Raw genomic sequence first — 13,223 nt, 5'->3', positions numbered from 1 at the left:
TACTGCACAATTGCTTCGAAAGAAAACTAGCGTAAATAAATACAAAATATAAAATAAGGCAGAAGAGTATATTTACTTCTGTGGTTTTGAAGAGCTACCACTAGTTGGCAGCACTGAATGTCACTCTTTTGTACGCTGCAGCTTATTGAAGCCATGAAGAAGAATGGTGTGAACAAGGAAGTTGAGATCTTTTACAGGAAGCTGGCGTAAGCTGCTTTTTGTTTTGTTTTGTCTTTGTTTTTCTGTAACAGATTAGTGGTTATTTTTAATACTATCAGTTAACTAAATTATTAAATATTCTTTAGTTAGTTTAGTTTGCCTCTTTTACGTTTCTTTTTATACGACGCGCGGCGACTTTTGACGTTAGCCGTGAGTTAGCTTCAGACGCTAATAACAGCGAACAGGCCTGAAAGCCATCTGTCCATTGTGTTCCCGTCAGTCAGATACTGGACCGGATTTTATCAACAGGATACTTGTTTTCGGTTTCGCCTCGTTCGGACACATTAGACGACGCAGGTACGGCCGCTGCCACCCGCCCGTAAGCTCTGCTGGCTAACAGCTTGTATTGTTGTTGGTCAGTCTCATCGTTGTACAGGGAGCAGTTAGTGCAGACACTTCCCTGACAGTAAAGGGACTCACTACCGCAGACCAGAAGCTGACTGGATGACCATGTATGCCCCGCCGGGTTCGAGTGTTCCGGGAGGCCGGAGAAGGAGAGCGGGCACCTCCGTACCCAAGCAGCCGGAGCGGAGCCTGGTGTCGGCTCTTCCCGGAGCTTTGTCCATCACCGCGCTGTGCACGGCTCTGGCGGAACCGGCCTGGCTCCGGGTTCATGGAGGCACCTGTCCCAGACAAGAGCTGGGGGTGGCAGATGTGCTGGGATACATTGACCCCAAGCTTCTGGACGGTGAGGACCAGCACGAGCTCGTTAGAACTTGCATTCGAGATTCATGATATAGTAATAATAATAACACCGTGATGTCTCTGTGTCCCGCAGATTATTGTGTGAACCCACAGACCATACTGCTGATGAGGGTGATCGCTGCCTTCTGCTTCCTGGGCATCCTGTGCAGCCTGACTGCTTTCCTCCTGGATGTGTTCGGACCCAAACACCCTGCGCTGAAGATAACACGCAGATATGCATTTGCACATATTCTCACAGGTAATCTGTCACACTGCAGATCTCTTTCCAGGGGATTTCTTTGTTTGGAGAAGAAGGTGTCATGTTGACGTGTTTTCTCCCCCCTCTGTCTCATCAGTGTTGCAGTGTGCCACGGTGATTGGCTTCTGCTACTGGGCCTCGGAGCTCATCTTGTCACTACAGCAGCAGCACAAAAAGTACCACGGCTCCCTCATCTACGTCACTTTCGCCATCAGTTTTTACCTGGTTGCGGGCGCAGGTGGAGCCTCTATCCTTGCGACAGCTGCCAATCTCTTGCGCCACTACCCCACAGAGGAGGAGGAGCAGGCTTTAGAGCTGCTCTCTGAGATGGAGGACAGCAGTGAAACATTTCCTGCTGATTATGACATTGCCAATCAGTTTCAGCCACCGCCTGCCTACACGCCCTAATGCCGCAGGACTGGCCCCTCTAACATGCGCTTCTCTTTCAGCACGGCTTTTGGCTTGATGGGCGAACCCCGCTCTTATCAAAGGGGTATCTTTGCAAACAAGCCGGGACGCGGTGGGTTGCACTGTTAGTGCAGAAACGGTTTGACTGACAGTGCATGAAAGTTGTCTTTAGTGGTGGCAGAAATTTAGGAGATGATTCTCTCTTTAACCACTGAAGTTGTTCGTAATTTGCATGTAAATGGCTTTCAGGATTTGGTCCTTACATGTAAAGCAAACTTAACTGCAAGGAGGGCTCAACTTGCCTCACCACAAGTAATTGATGAAACAGCCGCAGACCAATTAATGCCATTTATTGAATCTCTTCTTTGGACATGGATGGAGCTCTTTTAAACATTTAATTGATTTAATTTTTAAGCTTTGCCATATGTATGATTTTATTTGACTGATTCATCTAAAATGTAGAAAAACAGAGAAGATTGTTTGAGACTTTTTTCTTTTTTTTATATAAAATATCAAATTGACTTTATTTATTATTTAGTTGTTTGTGCTGTGTCTTCTTTACTTTCTTTTGCTTTGCAGACATCTTTCACTGGTTTAGTCTTATTTAATAACATCTGTATTTGAAATAACACAGGGAAGTTGTCCAGAATATAGACAGATCTTTGTGGTGTTTTAAAAAGGATTATGTGATGTGTCGTGTGTTTAGAGCTAGCAGCCACAGACGAAATGGAGGAACAATGTTTTGTATGTTTCACAATCGGAGTGATTCGTAGGAAAAGAAATTTCACCACATAAGTTGGTCATTTCATGTTCCTTGTATTTGATTTAAAAAAGAACCCTTATTTGTACTTTGTGATTTCCATATGTGACCGTTTCAATTGTGTTTGCTCTGCATGTGTGCAGGTTTTAAACCTCTTGTCGGAACACCTTATCATGAGGTGCCCTCTGAGGCTTGAAATTGTGATTGACGTGGTGATTCTATGTGGATGTATATTGTTCTGTTTGCACCATTTTCTCTATTTTGCCCCTCGGTCCCGTCACTATACTTTCATCACCAGTGTGTAAATATTGATCGTTTATACATAAAAGTGGTTATAATAAAGTTAATGCCAAATTTGGTCTCACGTTTGTGATCTGTAACTTGACCCTGAATCTTTGGATTTCCTTCGGCCATGTGCAGCCTATCTTGTGGAGGTGTAGTTTTGATTTGGCAGTATATTGACTTTGACGTTTCCGTCTGACCAGCGTATTTCTGGGTTCACTGTCTAGACGTAGACGCAACTTAGCATTACAGTGAGTAAGAGCCTTACAACCTAATGGACTTTACAGGGCTTGCATTCTATAAAGATGAGATGTATAGTTGGAAGCAATATAAAAAAAATCTCAAATGCAGTGTTGCATAACAGCCATTATCATTACATGATTATTGCAGGATTACATACAAATTTAAACAATATTCTTACAGGCATTTTGCATTATATTCTTAAGTCTCCATTCAGGTACAGTACCAAGAGTTAAATTCTAAAGGGGTCAAGATATTTCACGAGCTACAGCACTACATGTAGAGCAATACTCCCCCAAAGCCGAAGGGTCACTCTGCTGCCAAAATACTTAAGTTAATCAGGTGAATAAACAAGGTATTAACAGGGAAGGGTGTTCGGGAGGGAAAAGGTCAGTGTCGTGTCTCTTCTCAGAAGATAGAGCTTACGTGGTAACGTCACTCTGCTGCGCTCTGGTGATATATATTCAGACGACTACAGCAAGATCAATATGACAACCATTAAAGCAGGCTCAGTGGTTAACTGTGAACTCTTGTATTCCTCCGGAAACCGATAGACTGAAGAGAAATCATGCTGGCCACCAGGACTTTGCTTTCAAAACAAACGCTGGCTGTTATTTCTCGACAGCCTGCCTGCTTCGTTCACCAAGGTGACTACGGCAACTGGGGAAATACTAACGTGGCAGTGGTAAGTGAGAGAAGTAGAAGTATCAGTGTGGGCGTCACTGTGCTTTGTGAGTCACATCTGGTTTGTGAATCACGATCTATTCCAGGTTTTCTCAGGATGTGGCTGGTGGGATGGGACTGATGTCCATGAGGGAGTGTAGTGAGTATATGACCCAGGACAGGAATGTTGCATTTATCTTGTCAGGGTGCAGAGATGGTTAATTCACAACTCTCGTCCTCAGCACCATGTACCACCTCAGCCGCAACGGGGCTCGCTTCCAGATGTTTGCTCCTAATCAGCAGCAGATGCATGTGATTGACCACATGAAAAAGCAGCCGGCCTCCGGTGAGAACCGGTAAGCTTGTTAGGATACACTTTCAAAAGGATCAGGGTCATCGAAGGGTCCACTGACTTAATTAACTCTGTATGTTACTCACCTGACACGACTAATTACACAATGTAGTATTTATGATTATTTCTGCCCTTCACATAGGAACATGATGATGGAGGCGGCCCGCTTCAGTCATGGTCAGGGCATGATGCAATTGCAGGACCTGTCCAAGCTGGACGCGAACAGCTTTGATGCAATCATCTTCCCTGGGGGTCACGGCATCACTAAGAACCTGTGAGGCATCATTAAATATGTATTTAATAGCGGTACAGCGCAATCTAGCACGATGGAGCACTCATATTAAATCCTCATCTCTTTAGATCCTCTTTTGCGAAGGACGGCAAAGACTGCAAGCTGCAGAATGATGTGGAAAGGGTGCTGAAAGATTTCCACCGTTTACGCAAACCCATAGGGTATGTATCATCTGATCACTATTCAGTGAACCAGTGCCGAGGGATCAATGCTGCAGAACTCCACGTCTGACCAACAGGGAGAATGAAGTTCACAGTTTAAATTCAGACATGAGGCAAATTTGCAAGCTCTCATTGATTAGTGCTGCATGTCAAATCGGATTACATTAGATTGCATTAGTCTAGATGAAGGCGAGATTTATCCAATCCCTGTAATGGAATTGGGACACTGGAGCTGTAGAAAGGGGAAAAGTCAGACGATGAAACTGAGCTTTTTCACAGAATCGATTTTTTTTAAATCTTTGTCTATATTTCCATTTTTTGATAAAACAGCTGCAGACGTTGAAAGGAAAATAATTGTTTTTGTTTCACGTGGTCAGTGCAGTGTTTCCTAGAAACCAAGTTTAACAGTCTCACATGTTCTCCCGCTAAAAACTATTATGTCAATAGTCATGACATATACATTTATTGAATTTGTACTAACCCTGCATTTGAAACCAGCAAAACTGTATAGAAAATTTGCTAAATGTTCAGGACAGTAGGCAAAAAATACAAATCTAAATTAATGTTAATTAAATTTGATTTAAGTCTCTGCTAAATACCAGAAATATTGTTATGGAAGTAGTTCAAGTTGGAGCTTTTGTTATCTTAAACTTACATCACAAAGTGTGTGTTTTTGAACTGTGTATAAAGAAATCTTTGTCCTGTAAGATGATGGACCATGTGAGGGATCATGTGGTGGGAGTCTGTGTCTCTCACTGCTCCCAGCAGACACAAGAGGAAGAGCGGGGGCAGAGAAACTAGTGTTAGAGTCAGGAGCATGATGTAGTGACACCAGACAAACTAATCCACAGGGTGAGAGCCGGACATGTTGACACTGAGGATCCTCAGTCTCTACCGGTGTGATCTGGTAGAAAGTGAACGATCCTTCATCCACTATATTGGTACGTGGGAGTGATGAGGGTCACAGGGCCCTGTGAGGTGACAGCCGGGGCTCAGATGCATAGCGAGTCTAACATGTCGGTGATGCAGGATTATACAGGAATTAGAGAGTGGAGTTTGAGGCTGAGGAGGAGGAAGAGGATGAGACAGCTGTCACCATGACAACACATGGTTATTTGACCTTGACCCATCCATCATTTAAAGGACATAACCACAGTAATCCCTCCCCATTACCTTCAATGCCTTTAAACAGTTGGAGCGGTTGAAATAATTTGATTAAGACATAGAAAATGCAATGAAAAAATAAGTGGATAGTGCTGTTTAATGTCGGGCTCAGAATGATTATGTCCGGGATAAATGCACGCAACTTCCACTGTGGTTTTCTGTCAGTGCTGTAAATTATGTTCTGATGTTTCAAAACAAGCATATTATAAATTTGTGATGAAAGAAACAAAGGATAATAGAATAGATAATGAATTTGTCCCTACCATCTGCTGGTGGTTGGCCACTTACCGAACTAGCGCGGAAAACATATTTAGATATATTTCATATTAATATAGTATTAATATATAAGAGATATTTACCCAATGTTTTGGATCCAATCTGTGTTCAATTACTGTTTTATTTAGGAGCTTATATAACAAAATGTAAATATATTGGATGCCCTTTTCTTTGTGGTTTGCTGGTTTCAAATCATCGACATTGCTTTGATTCATCTTCATGGAGTTAGTTTGCTCAGTGTTGGCAACTGATAGCACTGTGTAGGTGATGGACACCAGTGGTTGAGGGAGATTCAGTGTCTGGAACATGTTTTAGAATTTTAAAATTACACCTGTCATGGTTGCAATCATTGTTGATAGTAGTTCAACATGTGCACACTCAGAAGACTGGATTTGTTCCCATGGATTTATGCTTGGAGAGCTTTTCTTTTTCAGGCTTTGAATCTCTCCTTTTCGATACCTGCAATGCATTATTCTCACACCCTGATTAGACCCGCCTATTGATCTCAACTTGATCACAGCCTTATCTCACCATCCACTCCTGTTTCCAGACTGGCCAGCATGGCCCCTGTGCTGGCCTGCCGGGTGCTGCCCAGCATCGAGGTGACCATGGGCTACGAGCGGGATGAGAACACCCGCTGGGGGAACTGGCCTCACACAAACATGGTGCAGGCTGTAAAGAGCATGGGTGCACGCCACAATGTCCGTGAGCCATATATATCCTTTCAAAAGTCTCAGTTTAACATATGTATTAGTTAACAGCCTCTACACAGATCTGTGTTCATTTTGTTATTATGCCTGTTGTGAAATATCTCCTGCTTTGACCTTAACCCTTTGTTCTACGAAGCCCATGTGGATGAGAAGAACAAAGTGGTCAGCACCCCGTCCTTCATGTGGGACACAGAGTATCACTATCACTATATATTTGATGGTATTGGAAATATGGTGAAACATGTCATGCGTATGTCGACCAAGTGAGCTGTGACGACGAGCCTGAGAAATCAATAGAAGAAGTCGGTGTTGATGTACAACACACATGACTGTACTGTGATGACTTCTTACCTGCAACAATAAAAATGTTATAGTTAACGAGCAAATGGCTTGTTGTGATTAATTGATGGTATTATAGTAAAACATGCTATGTATAGTGCGTAGGCCAAAAGAGCAGATAATATTCATAATAGTAATACAGATAATATTAATAATAGTAATACAGTAAACACAGGTTTTCATCAGCTCCACCTCAGTAATTTGAAATGGGTGTGGCAGAATGGCTCAACAGCGCCATCTTAGGAAAAGGCCCCCAGTTAGCTTTCACATATCAACTTTTCATTTCTTTTATTGATCCAATGTGAAATGACTGTGATTGAAATAAACCCGCCTGTTATGGCACTTTAACCCACATCCACTGTTGTACTTACATATGGGACTGAACAGGGGTCACATGATCATATGTTTGGAATGACATTCAAATTAGTGGACTTTTTCATGTTCATTGTCACATGTTGCGAAAAATAAACACAATTTCTGTATGTTACATTAAGAATAAAGCAATTTATTTATTACAAACTTATCAAAATGACAACATCCAGGTGGCAAGATATAAAAATTTGCAGTTTGTATAAAACGTCATCAGAAATGCATACTCACTCCACATGAATATTCTCATCTGGGTTATAAATTAAGCTGAAACAAACGTTGAATCTTTCCCAAATACAGCAACAGAGATATTCTTTACACCTCTGTGCGTCAGGCGACATATAAAAACAGCTTTTGTCTTTTTGCAGTAGAAAAACAAATGGTGAATGGGCACAACTTTTATAACAGACTTGTAATTGAAACACGGAATTAGAAGTCAAAATATTCACAGTGCTGCCGTCACATCACTGATGTGAATTGTAAACATTTTTGCATATCGTAACTCACCTCAGTAAATATACAGAAATACTTATCACGTGAGCAAAAATTCATTCCAAACATTTTAAATCGTCTAATCAGTTTTGTCTGACAAGCTCGTCAGCTCAACCCTTTCAGGGTCAATCATCCAGTGTACGTACGACATTAATACAAATAAGGCAAAAATCCTTTTCCCCTGTGTTTTTTCCTATTTGACCGCTGGGGAAAAGTTTGACAGAATCAGGCTGAGTAAAGTTACATGTTTTCATCTGATGGAAGAAGAGGAACAGCAGGGCTCATTCACATTAAGGTACATATAAACATTTTTACATTATTAACAAATATGGGCTATGTTAGGTGATTTGGTAAATTAAGTCTTGACATTTGAAGATGACTCCAGTAAGTCAGGTACGATTTCAGGGAACCAACAGGTAATGTTAAATAAACTTCTTCTTTTAAATATAAACAATAAATGTTTGGGCGTATTAAAGTTGGGTGATAAAAGCATTTGTTGTACAATTATCAGTGACCTAATAATGTGATCTTTAAGTACTATTAGTTAAGTACTTGTCATACACAGAGGAGGATGGTGGTGAACATTTTTTGAGCACAGGCAACATTTTCTACCTCAAACAGATCATCAACCCGAACCTACATAATTGTCATTAGCGTCATTTTATTATTAAAGGAAGGTCTTTGATGCGACTGACATTAAGATGAAATTCAGCCCTCACTATGAAGCACGCTGCTGCTTTTATAAAGCAGGGCTTCCTCAACTCTCACCAGGAAAACTGTCTATGTAAAGTGTGAACATTTCATTCCTCAGGGGGGCGCTGTGTGCCTGATTGTCATGGTATAAAAGCATCTCCCCCAAAACAAACATGCTTCTCAGAATAATAAATAATCCCTTCGTGACTTCATTTTGTGGAACAAACATGTCATTGGATATAAACTGAGGAGCTTCAGTCCATCACATTTGATGCAATACAGAATACATAATGTCTGACATAACATTGAACAAGAACTATAGACAACGAATGTTCTTTCACATGAGAAAGCTCCAGCGAGGTGTGAATATCCAGGGCCTCAGTGCTGTCGTCTGTTCATTAAACTGCTATTGACGATCTGAGTCACATGTATCTGTGAAGACAAAAGCAGAGAGCGACGCAGCGTTAAAAGCAATGCACCCTGAAAAACGGGTTTAAACGGTTTTAATTATAAAGTGATCAGCTCACATTTTGACATGTACAAATTCACTGCACACAGATGATACAACAGCAGGCAAGAAAAGGATGCAAGCAGGCGAGCAGTGACAGGTGGAAAAATATGGAAGAGGTGAGAGGAGAGGGAAAGTAACGGACCGGGTCAAACTGCTAAAGCAGTGCGGAGTTGGCGTCAGAGTCTGAATCGTAGCCAGGGCTGAGACAGGGCTCACGGGAACAGACGGATTCCTGAGCCCGCCTGTACTCTTGGTACTCCTGGCGGAGAGCGTTGAAGCGCGCCTCGCTTAGGGAGCGGCTGAGCCGGCAGCGAGGTGGGTTGGAAACTGGCGGGCTGAGTGGGAGAGGTGGGCCTGGGGAAGGCATCGGGAAGAGGAAAATGCATGGATGGGCACGTCATGGGAGAAGCTCACAAATAATCACGGCACGAAGGCACAGGAGGAACACATGCATCATCAAGCGTTACACTCACCATGAAGCATGCAACATCAACAACATCACGCATGAGGGGGTTAACAAAAATAAATGAATGATCACCTTTCTGTTGCTGGTCCTGGACGCCACCTGCTTGATCATATCTGAGCTCGCCCCTTCCTCTCCGGGAGCTCATTTGTGACTGATCAAACCTCATGGCGTCCAGGACCTCCAGGTCCACGCAGGCATCAGCAGAGTCCCATTCATAACTTTCATCTACTGATGTGTTCCTTCTAATGAGATAGACAAAATAAAGAGGTCAGAAAACAGTCACGACAAAGGAGAAACAAAATCCACCGAACTGATGTTAATTTGGAAACACAGATGAATCCCTCCGCCAAGGAGACACTCCAGTGTGGTGGTTGTTATTGTCCAGGTGTGGTGGCGACGTTTCACCTTTTCGCTCTCCTCTCTGGCCGATCCGTCTCAGCTCTGTGCCGCTCAGCCTCCTCCGTCGTCTCGGGGGAGCTGAGCAGTGTGGGAGTGATGGACAGGGAATGTTGGAAGAAACCAGCGCTGCCTCTACCACTGCTCTGACTGGCATAACTGGCCCTCCCGCCCTCCCTGATCTCAGCCTCCCCTCCCCTAGCCATCACCCTGTCTGGCTGTCTGTAACTCTCTCCCTCCCTGGGCGGGAAGGGGGCGTAATAAGGGGAGGGCCAGCTGATGCCTCTGGGCAGGTAGGACCTTGGAGGGCCCCTCCTAGGGTCCATAGGTCTCATGCTTTCCCCTCTGGAGCCTGGCCAGTGTTGGTACTGGGGCACAGGAATGCAGGACGGCATGGGGACATATTTATGCTGGGAAGACCTCGGAGTCTCTTGGTAAGAAGGAGACCACCTGGAGGACTCGAGAAAAACAGCTGCTTGCCGTCTTGGATCGGAGGGTTCCAGCATTGGGGAGATTGAGGTGTTTCTAGGTGGGTACATAGCAGGAGTGAGGTAGCAGGGACTAGCTAATGGTCTTTGTGTGTGATGAGGCCTCTCTAAGCTCCCGATGCTCGGCCGTCTGAAAGGGACATACTCCCTCCATGACGGGCCAGGCCTGGGGAGGAAAGATGGACTGCGGCCCAAACTGTGGGACTTCACCCTGACATCTGGGTTTGGGAACTCGTCCCAGTAACTCCTCTCGGAAATATATGGCCTTGGGCTCTCAAAATGCTCCCAATTCTGTGATCCTAAACTGATGGATTTCTTTATGAAAGGACGAGGCGGTCCCATGCCTGAGAGCGTCCTACACGGGCCAACACTTAAAGATTTCCTAAGAAATGGCACAGGGACTTGATTTATCCGGGACGCAATGTTATTAGTCCTGCTGCCCTGAGGAGCATGTCTTTGGGATTGCTCTGGTAAAGACTCACTACTGTCGACAGAACTCCAGGAGTGTTTTGACACTAAATCTGCCATGCCTTTTGCCGCACTGAGCAAGGTGTGAGCCGACCTGGATCCAGGTCTGGATTCAGGTCTGTCTGTGCTTTTATTCGCAGCCCGAATTTGTGTTTTCTCATCATAGAGCTGTTTGCTTGTTTTCTCTGGACCATGTGATGAGGGTCTCATCTCGTCAGGAAATCTTACTCTGTGTGAAGAATCTCGAGTTTCAACATGGAGCGAGCGTTTATAGCCGTGTTTTCTACAAGCATCAATGCCGGGCTCTGCACCCCCACCCCCACCCCCTTGGATTTCTTTAGCATGAACCTCCCAGTTTTTAGGAACCACGTCAGGCTTTGTCACCAGGGATGTTTCTGCCTTTAGTACCGAGCTTTGTCCGGCAGTTCCCGTCACTTCCGCTTCTTCAACAGGCTCATCCACGCTCATTTCGATGAAACCTGGAAGGCTCAGGTACTCGAGAATTGCACTTGTCTGCAGTGGGGGCGCTTTGGGCGACGGGGCAGCAGGTTTGACACTGAAGGACTCTGACATTCTAGGCACAGAAATTTGGGACTGATCGCTCTCTACCTCTTCTACGAGGGTTAGTGTGGAAAGAGGGCTGGGACTATCAGAGAAAAGACATTTGTCACTCCTCCTGGAGCGTGTTCGGACACCCTCTCTTTCTAAGTCTGAATAAAACCCAGAGCTCAACCGGCCACGAGTCTCTCTGTCTTTGGCCTTTGCCCCTTCGTCCTGGTGTTCATAGGGTAATGTAGAATAATTTGAGGGACTGGAATCCCTATTGGCGGTGTAGTCTCTAGTTCTGTCGGGCTGATGATATTGAGGTGAAGCTAAACTCTGCGGCCTCTCACCGTCGCCTATAGGACCTCTGGCAGCAGAATCCCAGGGCCGATTGCCTGCATAAGCATATGAATGCCTGAACCCTGTGGAGAACCCCCCCGCCTGCATCCTTTCTTGTAAGCCCTGCTCAGTCATGGACTTTCTGCATATATCCAGCTCTCTCCGAGGACTCAGTGACCGGGCTCTGGTTGGTGTTTCTAAACACAGAACGGGCGAGCTTTTTGAGGCAACATCAGGAGAGAGCATGGGGAGGGAGGTGTTCTGGGTGCCCGGAGAGCATGAGGAATCAACTGCCATAGAGTCCTCAGAGATTTCCCTACATGTGCGAGGATGCTGTGACGTGGTCTCTCGGGGGCTCTGTGCAGGAACGAGGTTGGTAACAGCGGTTACAGGACTGATGTCCCACTGTATGCGAGATGTAGGGAGCCGGTCCATGGGACTGCTGCTCTTCCCGAAGTAACACGCCCTCCGATAGTCAGACACCCGACTTGTCTGGCCCGAGGGCCTGTGTTTCTGTCTGATAGTAACGTCTTGTGGCTTCCATACTGGCTCTTCCTCTGCATCCCTGTCTCCTGTCTGTCGCTCATCTCTTCCTCGGCTACTGCTTCTCTGATCGGCTGTATAGCTCTCTAGCTCCCTCTCCATTTTCTCTCTCTCCTTTGCCAGTTGCAAACACTTGTTAATGTTGTCCCTCTCCAGCCCACTGTCTAGCTGTGAGACCAGGGTGCTGTTATCAGTCAGCTGACTTTCCATTGGCTGGTAGCCTGAATGGTGAGGTCTATCTTGATCTCGATCCAGGAGCATTGTTCTCAGATCTTCGCTGTGGCCAGGCATGTGATGTCTCCTGAGAGAATCGCTGGGTTTTTTCTCACTGCTGTCTGAATAGAAGCTGGCTCTTTCAAGTAGAGCCTCTGAGCCTTGTTCATCGTCCGAATAAAAGCAGCCCTGACGGGAGAAGTTTCTGGCCATAGCCATTACCCTGCCAGGGGAAGAAGGAGGTCTGTTGAGCTCTTGGACGTCCACAGTGAAAGGAGAATCCTTCCTCTCCTCCTTCTCTGAGCTCAGTATGCTTGACTTTGGTGAGTCCCTGAGTGACGTCCGGTTGCTCCCTGAGCCACTTGCCCCACCATTCATACGAAGGACATCCTTCTTCAAGTTTTTATTATTTAAATGACTGGAACCCTCTAGCAGTGGATGGATAATGAAGCGTCCGTCCGGCCCCCTGGAAATAGACTCCAGAGCAGTTGGCGAGGGAGCCTGAGACCCCATGTGACTCTCAAAAAGCGTGTAATGAGGTGGTGGAGACGAGTTGGCGAGGAGTTGTTTCCGCTGGTCATGATATTCCCCACGGCTGCCTTTATCGAAAGAGGAGCGGTCAGACTGTGAAGACGAGGTAGGAAAGAAGGGAAGTGCCGGGCACAGCTTCAGCTTCAGGACACTGTCTGGGCTGCGAGGAGGCGAGCGAGCTCTGAGAAAGACAAACACAAAAAAATAACTTAATACAACTTTATAGTACTGTGGATTATAACAAAAAACTATTCAAGCCACAATCTGTAATTTCCTACTCATTTATACTACACTACACATAGTAGAGATTGTAATCAAAATGTAATCAACAACATAACACCTACAATAACAATTCAAAACAT

At 44.9% G+C, this 13,223-nt stretch overlaps 3 protein-coding genes across 5 annotated transcripts in view; 2 read left to right on the top strand and 1 right to left on the bottom strand.

Moving 5' to 3' along the window:
* Positions 1–163: 163 nt before the first annotated feature.
* tmem127 (transmembrane protein 127) lies at positions 164–2,684 on the top strand. Its single transcript, XM_062382927.1, has 3 exons — positions 164–907; positions 998–1,162; positions 1,260–2,684. Exons 1-3 carry the CDS (start codon positions 664–666, stop codon positions 1,568–1,570), a joined length of 720 nt encoding a protein of 239 aa, XP_062238911.1. The 5' UTR covers positions 164–663; the 3' UTR covers positions 1,571–2,684.
* Positions 2,685–3,330: 646 nt separating this feature from the next.
* Positions 3,331–6,856, top strand: gatd3l (glutamine amidotransferase class 1 domain containing 3, like). Of its 2 annotated transcripts, XM_062382881.1 has the most exons (7): positions 3,331–3,537; positions 3,623–3,675; positions 3,758–3,871; positions 4,010–4,141; positions 4,228–4,320; positions 6,311–6,476; positions 6,603–6,856. In XM_062382881.1, exons 1-7 carry the CDS (start codon positions 3,421–3,423, stop codon positions 6,735–6,737), a joined length of 810 nt encoding a protein of 269 aa, XP_062238865.1. In that variant the 5' UTR covers positions 3,331–3,420; the 3' UTR covers positions 6,738–6,856. The 2 variants fall into 2 exon arrangements, with proteins under 2 accessions (XP_062238865.1, XP_062238874.1); XM_062382890.1 differs by lacking the exon at positions 4,228–4,320 and having other exon boundaries at positions 3,332–3,537.
* Positions 6,857–6,954: 98 nt separating this feature from the next.
* igsf9b (immunoglobulin superfamily, member 9b) overlaps positions 6,955–13,223 on the bottom strand; it is a 28,607-nt gene continuing 22,338 nt past the window's right edge. Inside the window, exons 19-22 of one of the 2 annotated variants that reach the window (XM_062382859.1) lie at positions 9,746–13,042; positions 9,413–9,582; positions 9,017–9,228; positions 6,955–8,795 (exon numbers count right to left, since the gene is read on the bottom strand). In XM_062382859.1, coding sequence (XP_062238843.1) covers positions 9,029–9,228; positions 9,413–9,582; positions 9,746–13,042 — 3,667 coding nt within the window. In that variant the 3' untranslated portion in view covers positions 6,955–8,795; positions 9,017–9,028. The remainder of the gene's footprint in view (positions 8,796–9,016; positions 9,229–9,412; positions 9,583–9,745; positions 13,043–13,223) is intronic. The other variant, XM_062382868.1, reaches the window with a different exon arrangement.

The sequence above is a fragment of the Platichthys flesus genome, chromosome 3 (genome assembly GCF_949316205.1).
Source record: "Platichthys flesus chromosome 3, fPlaFle2.1, whole genome shotgun sequence".
NCBI lineage: Eukaryota > Metazoa > Chordata > Actinopteri > Pleuronectiformes > Pleuronectidae > Platichthys > Platichthys flesus.
Note: the sequence above shows the minus strand (reverse complement) of the source record. Positions and strands in the feature narration are given on the sequence as shown.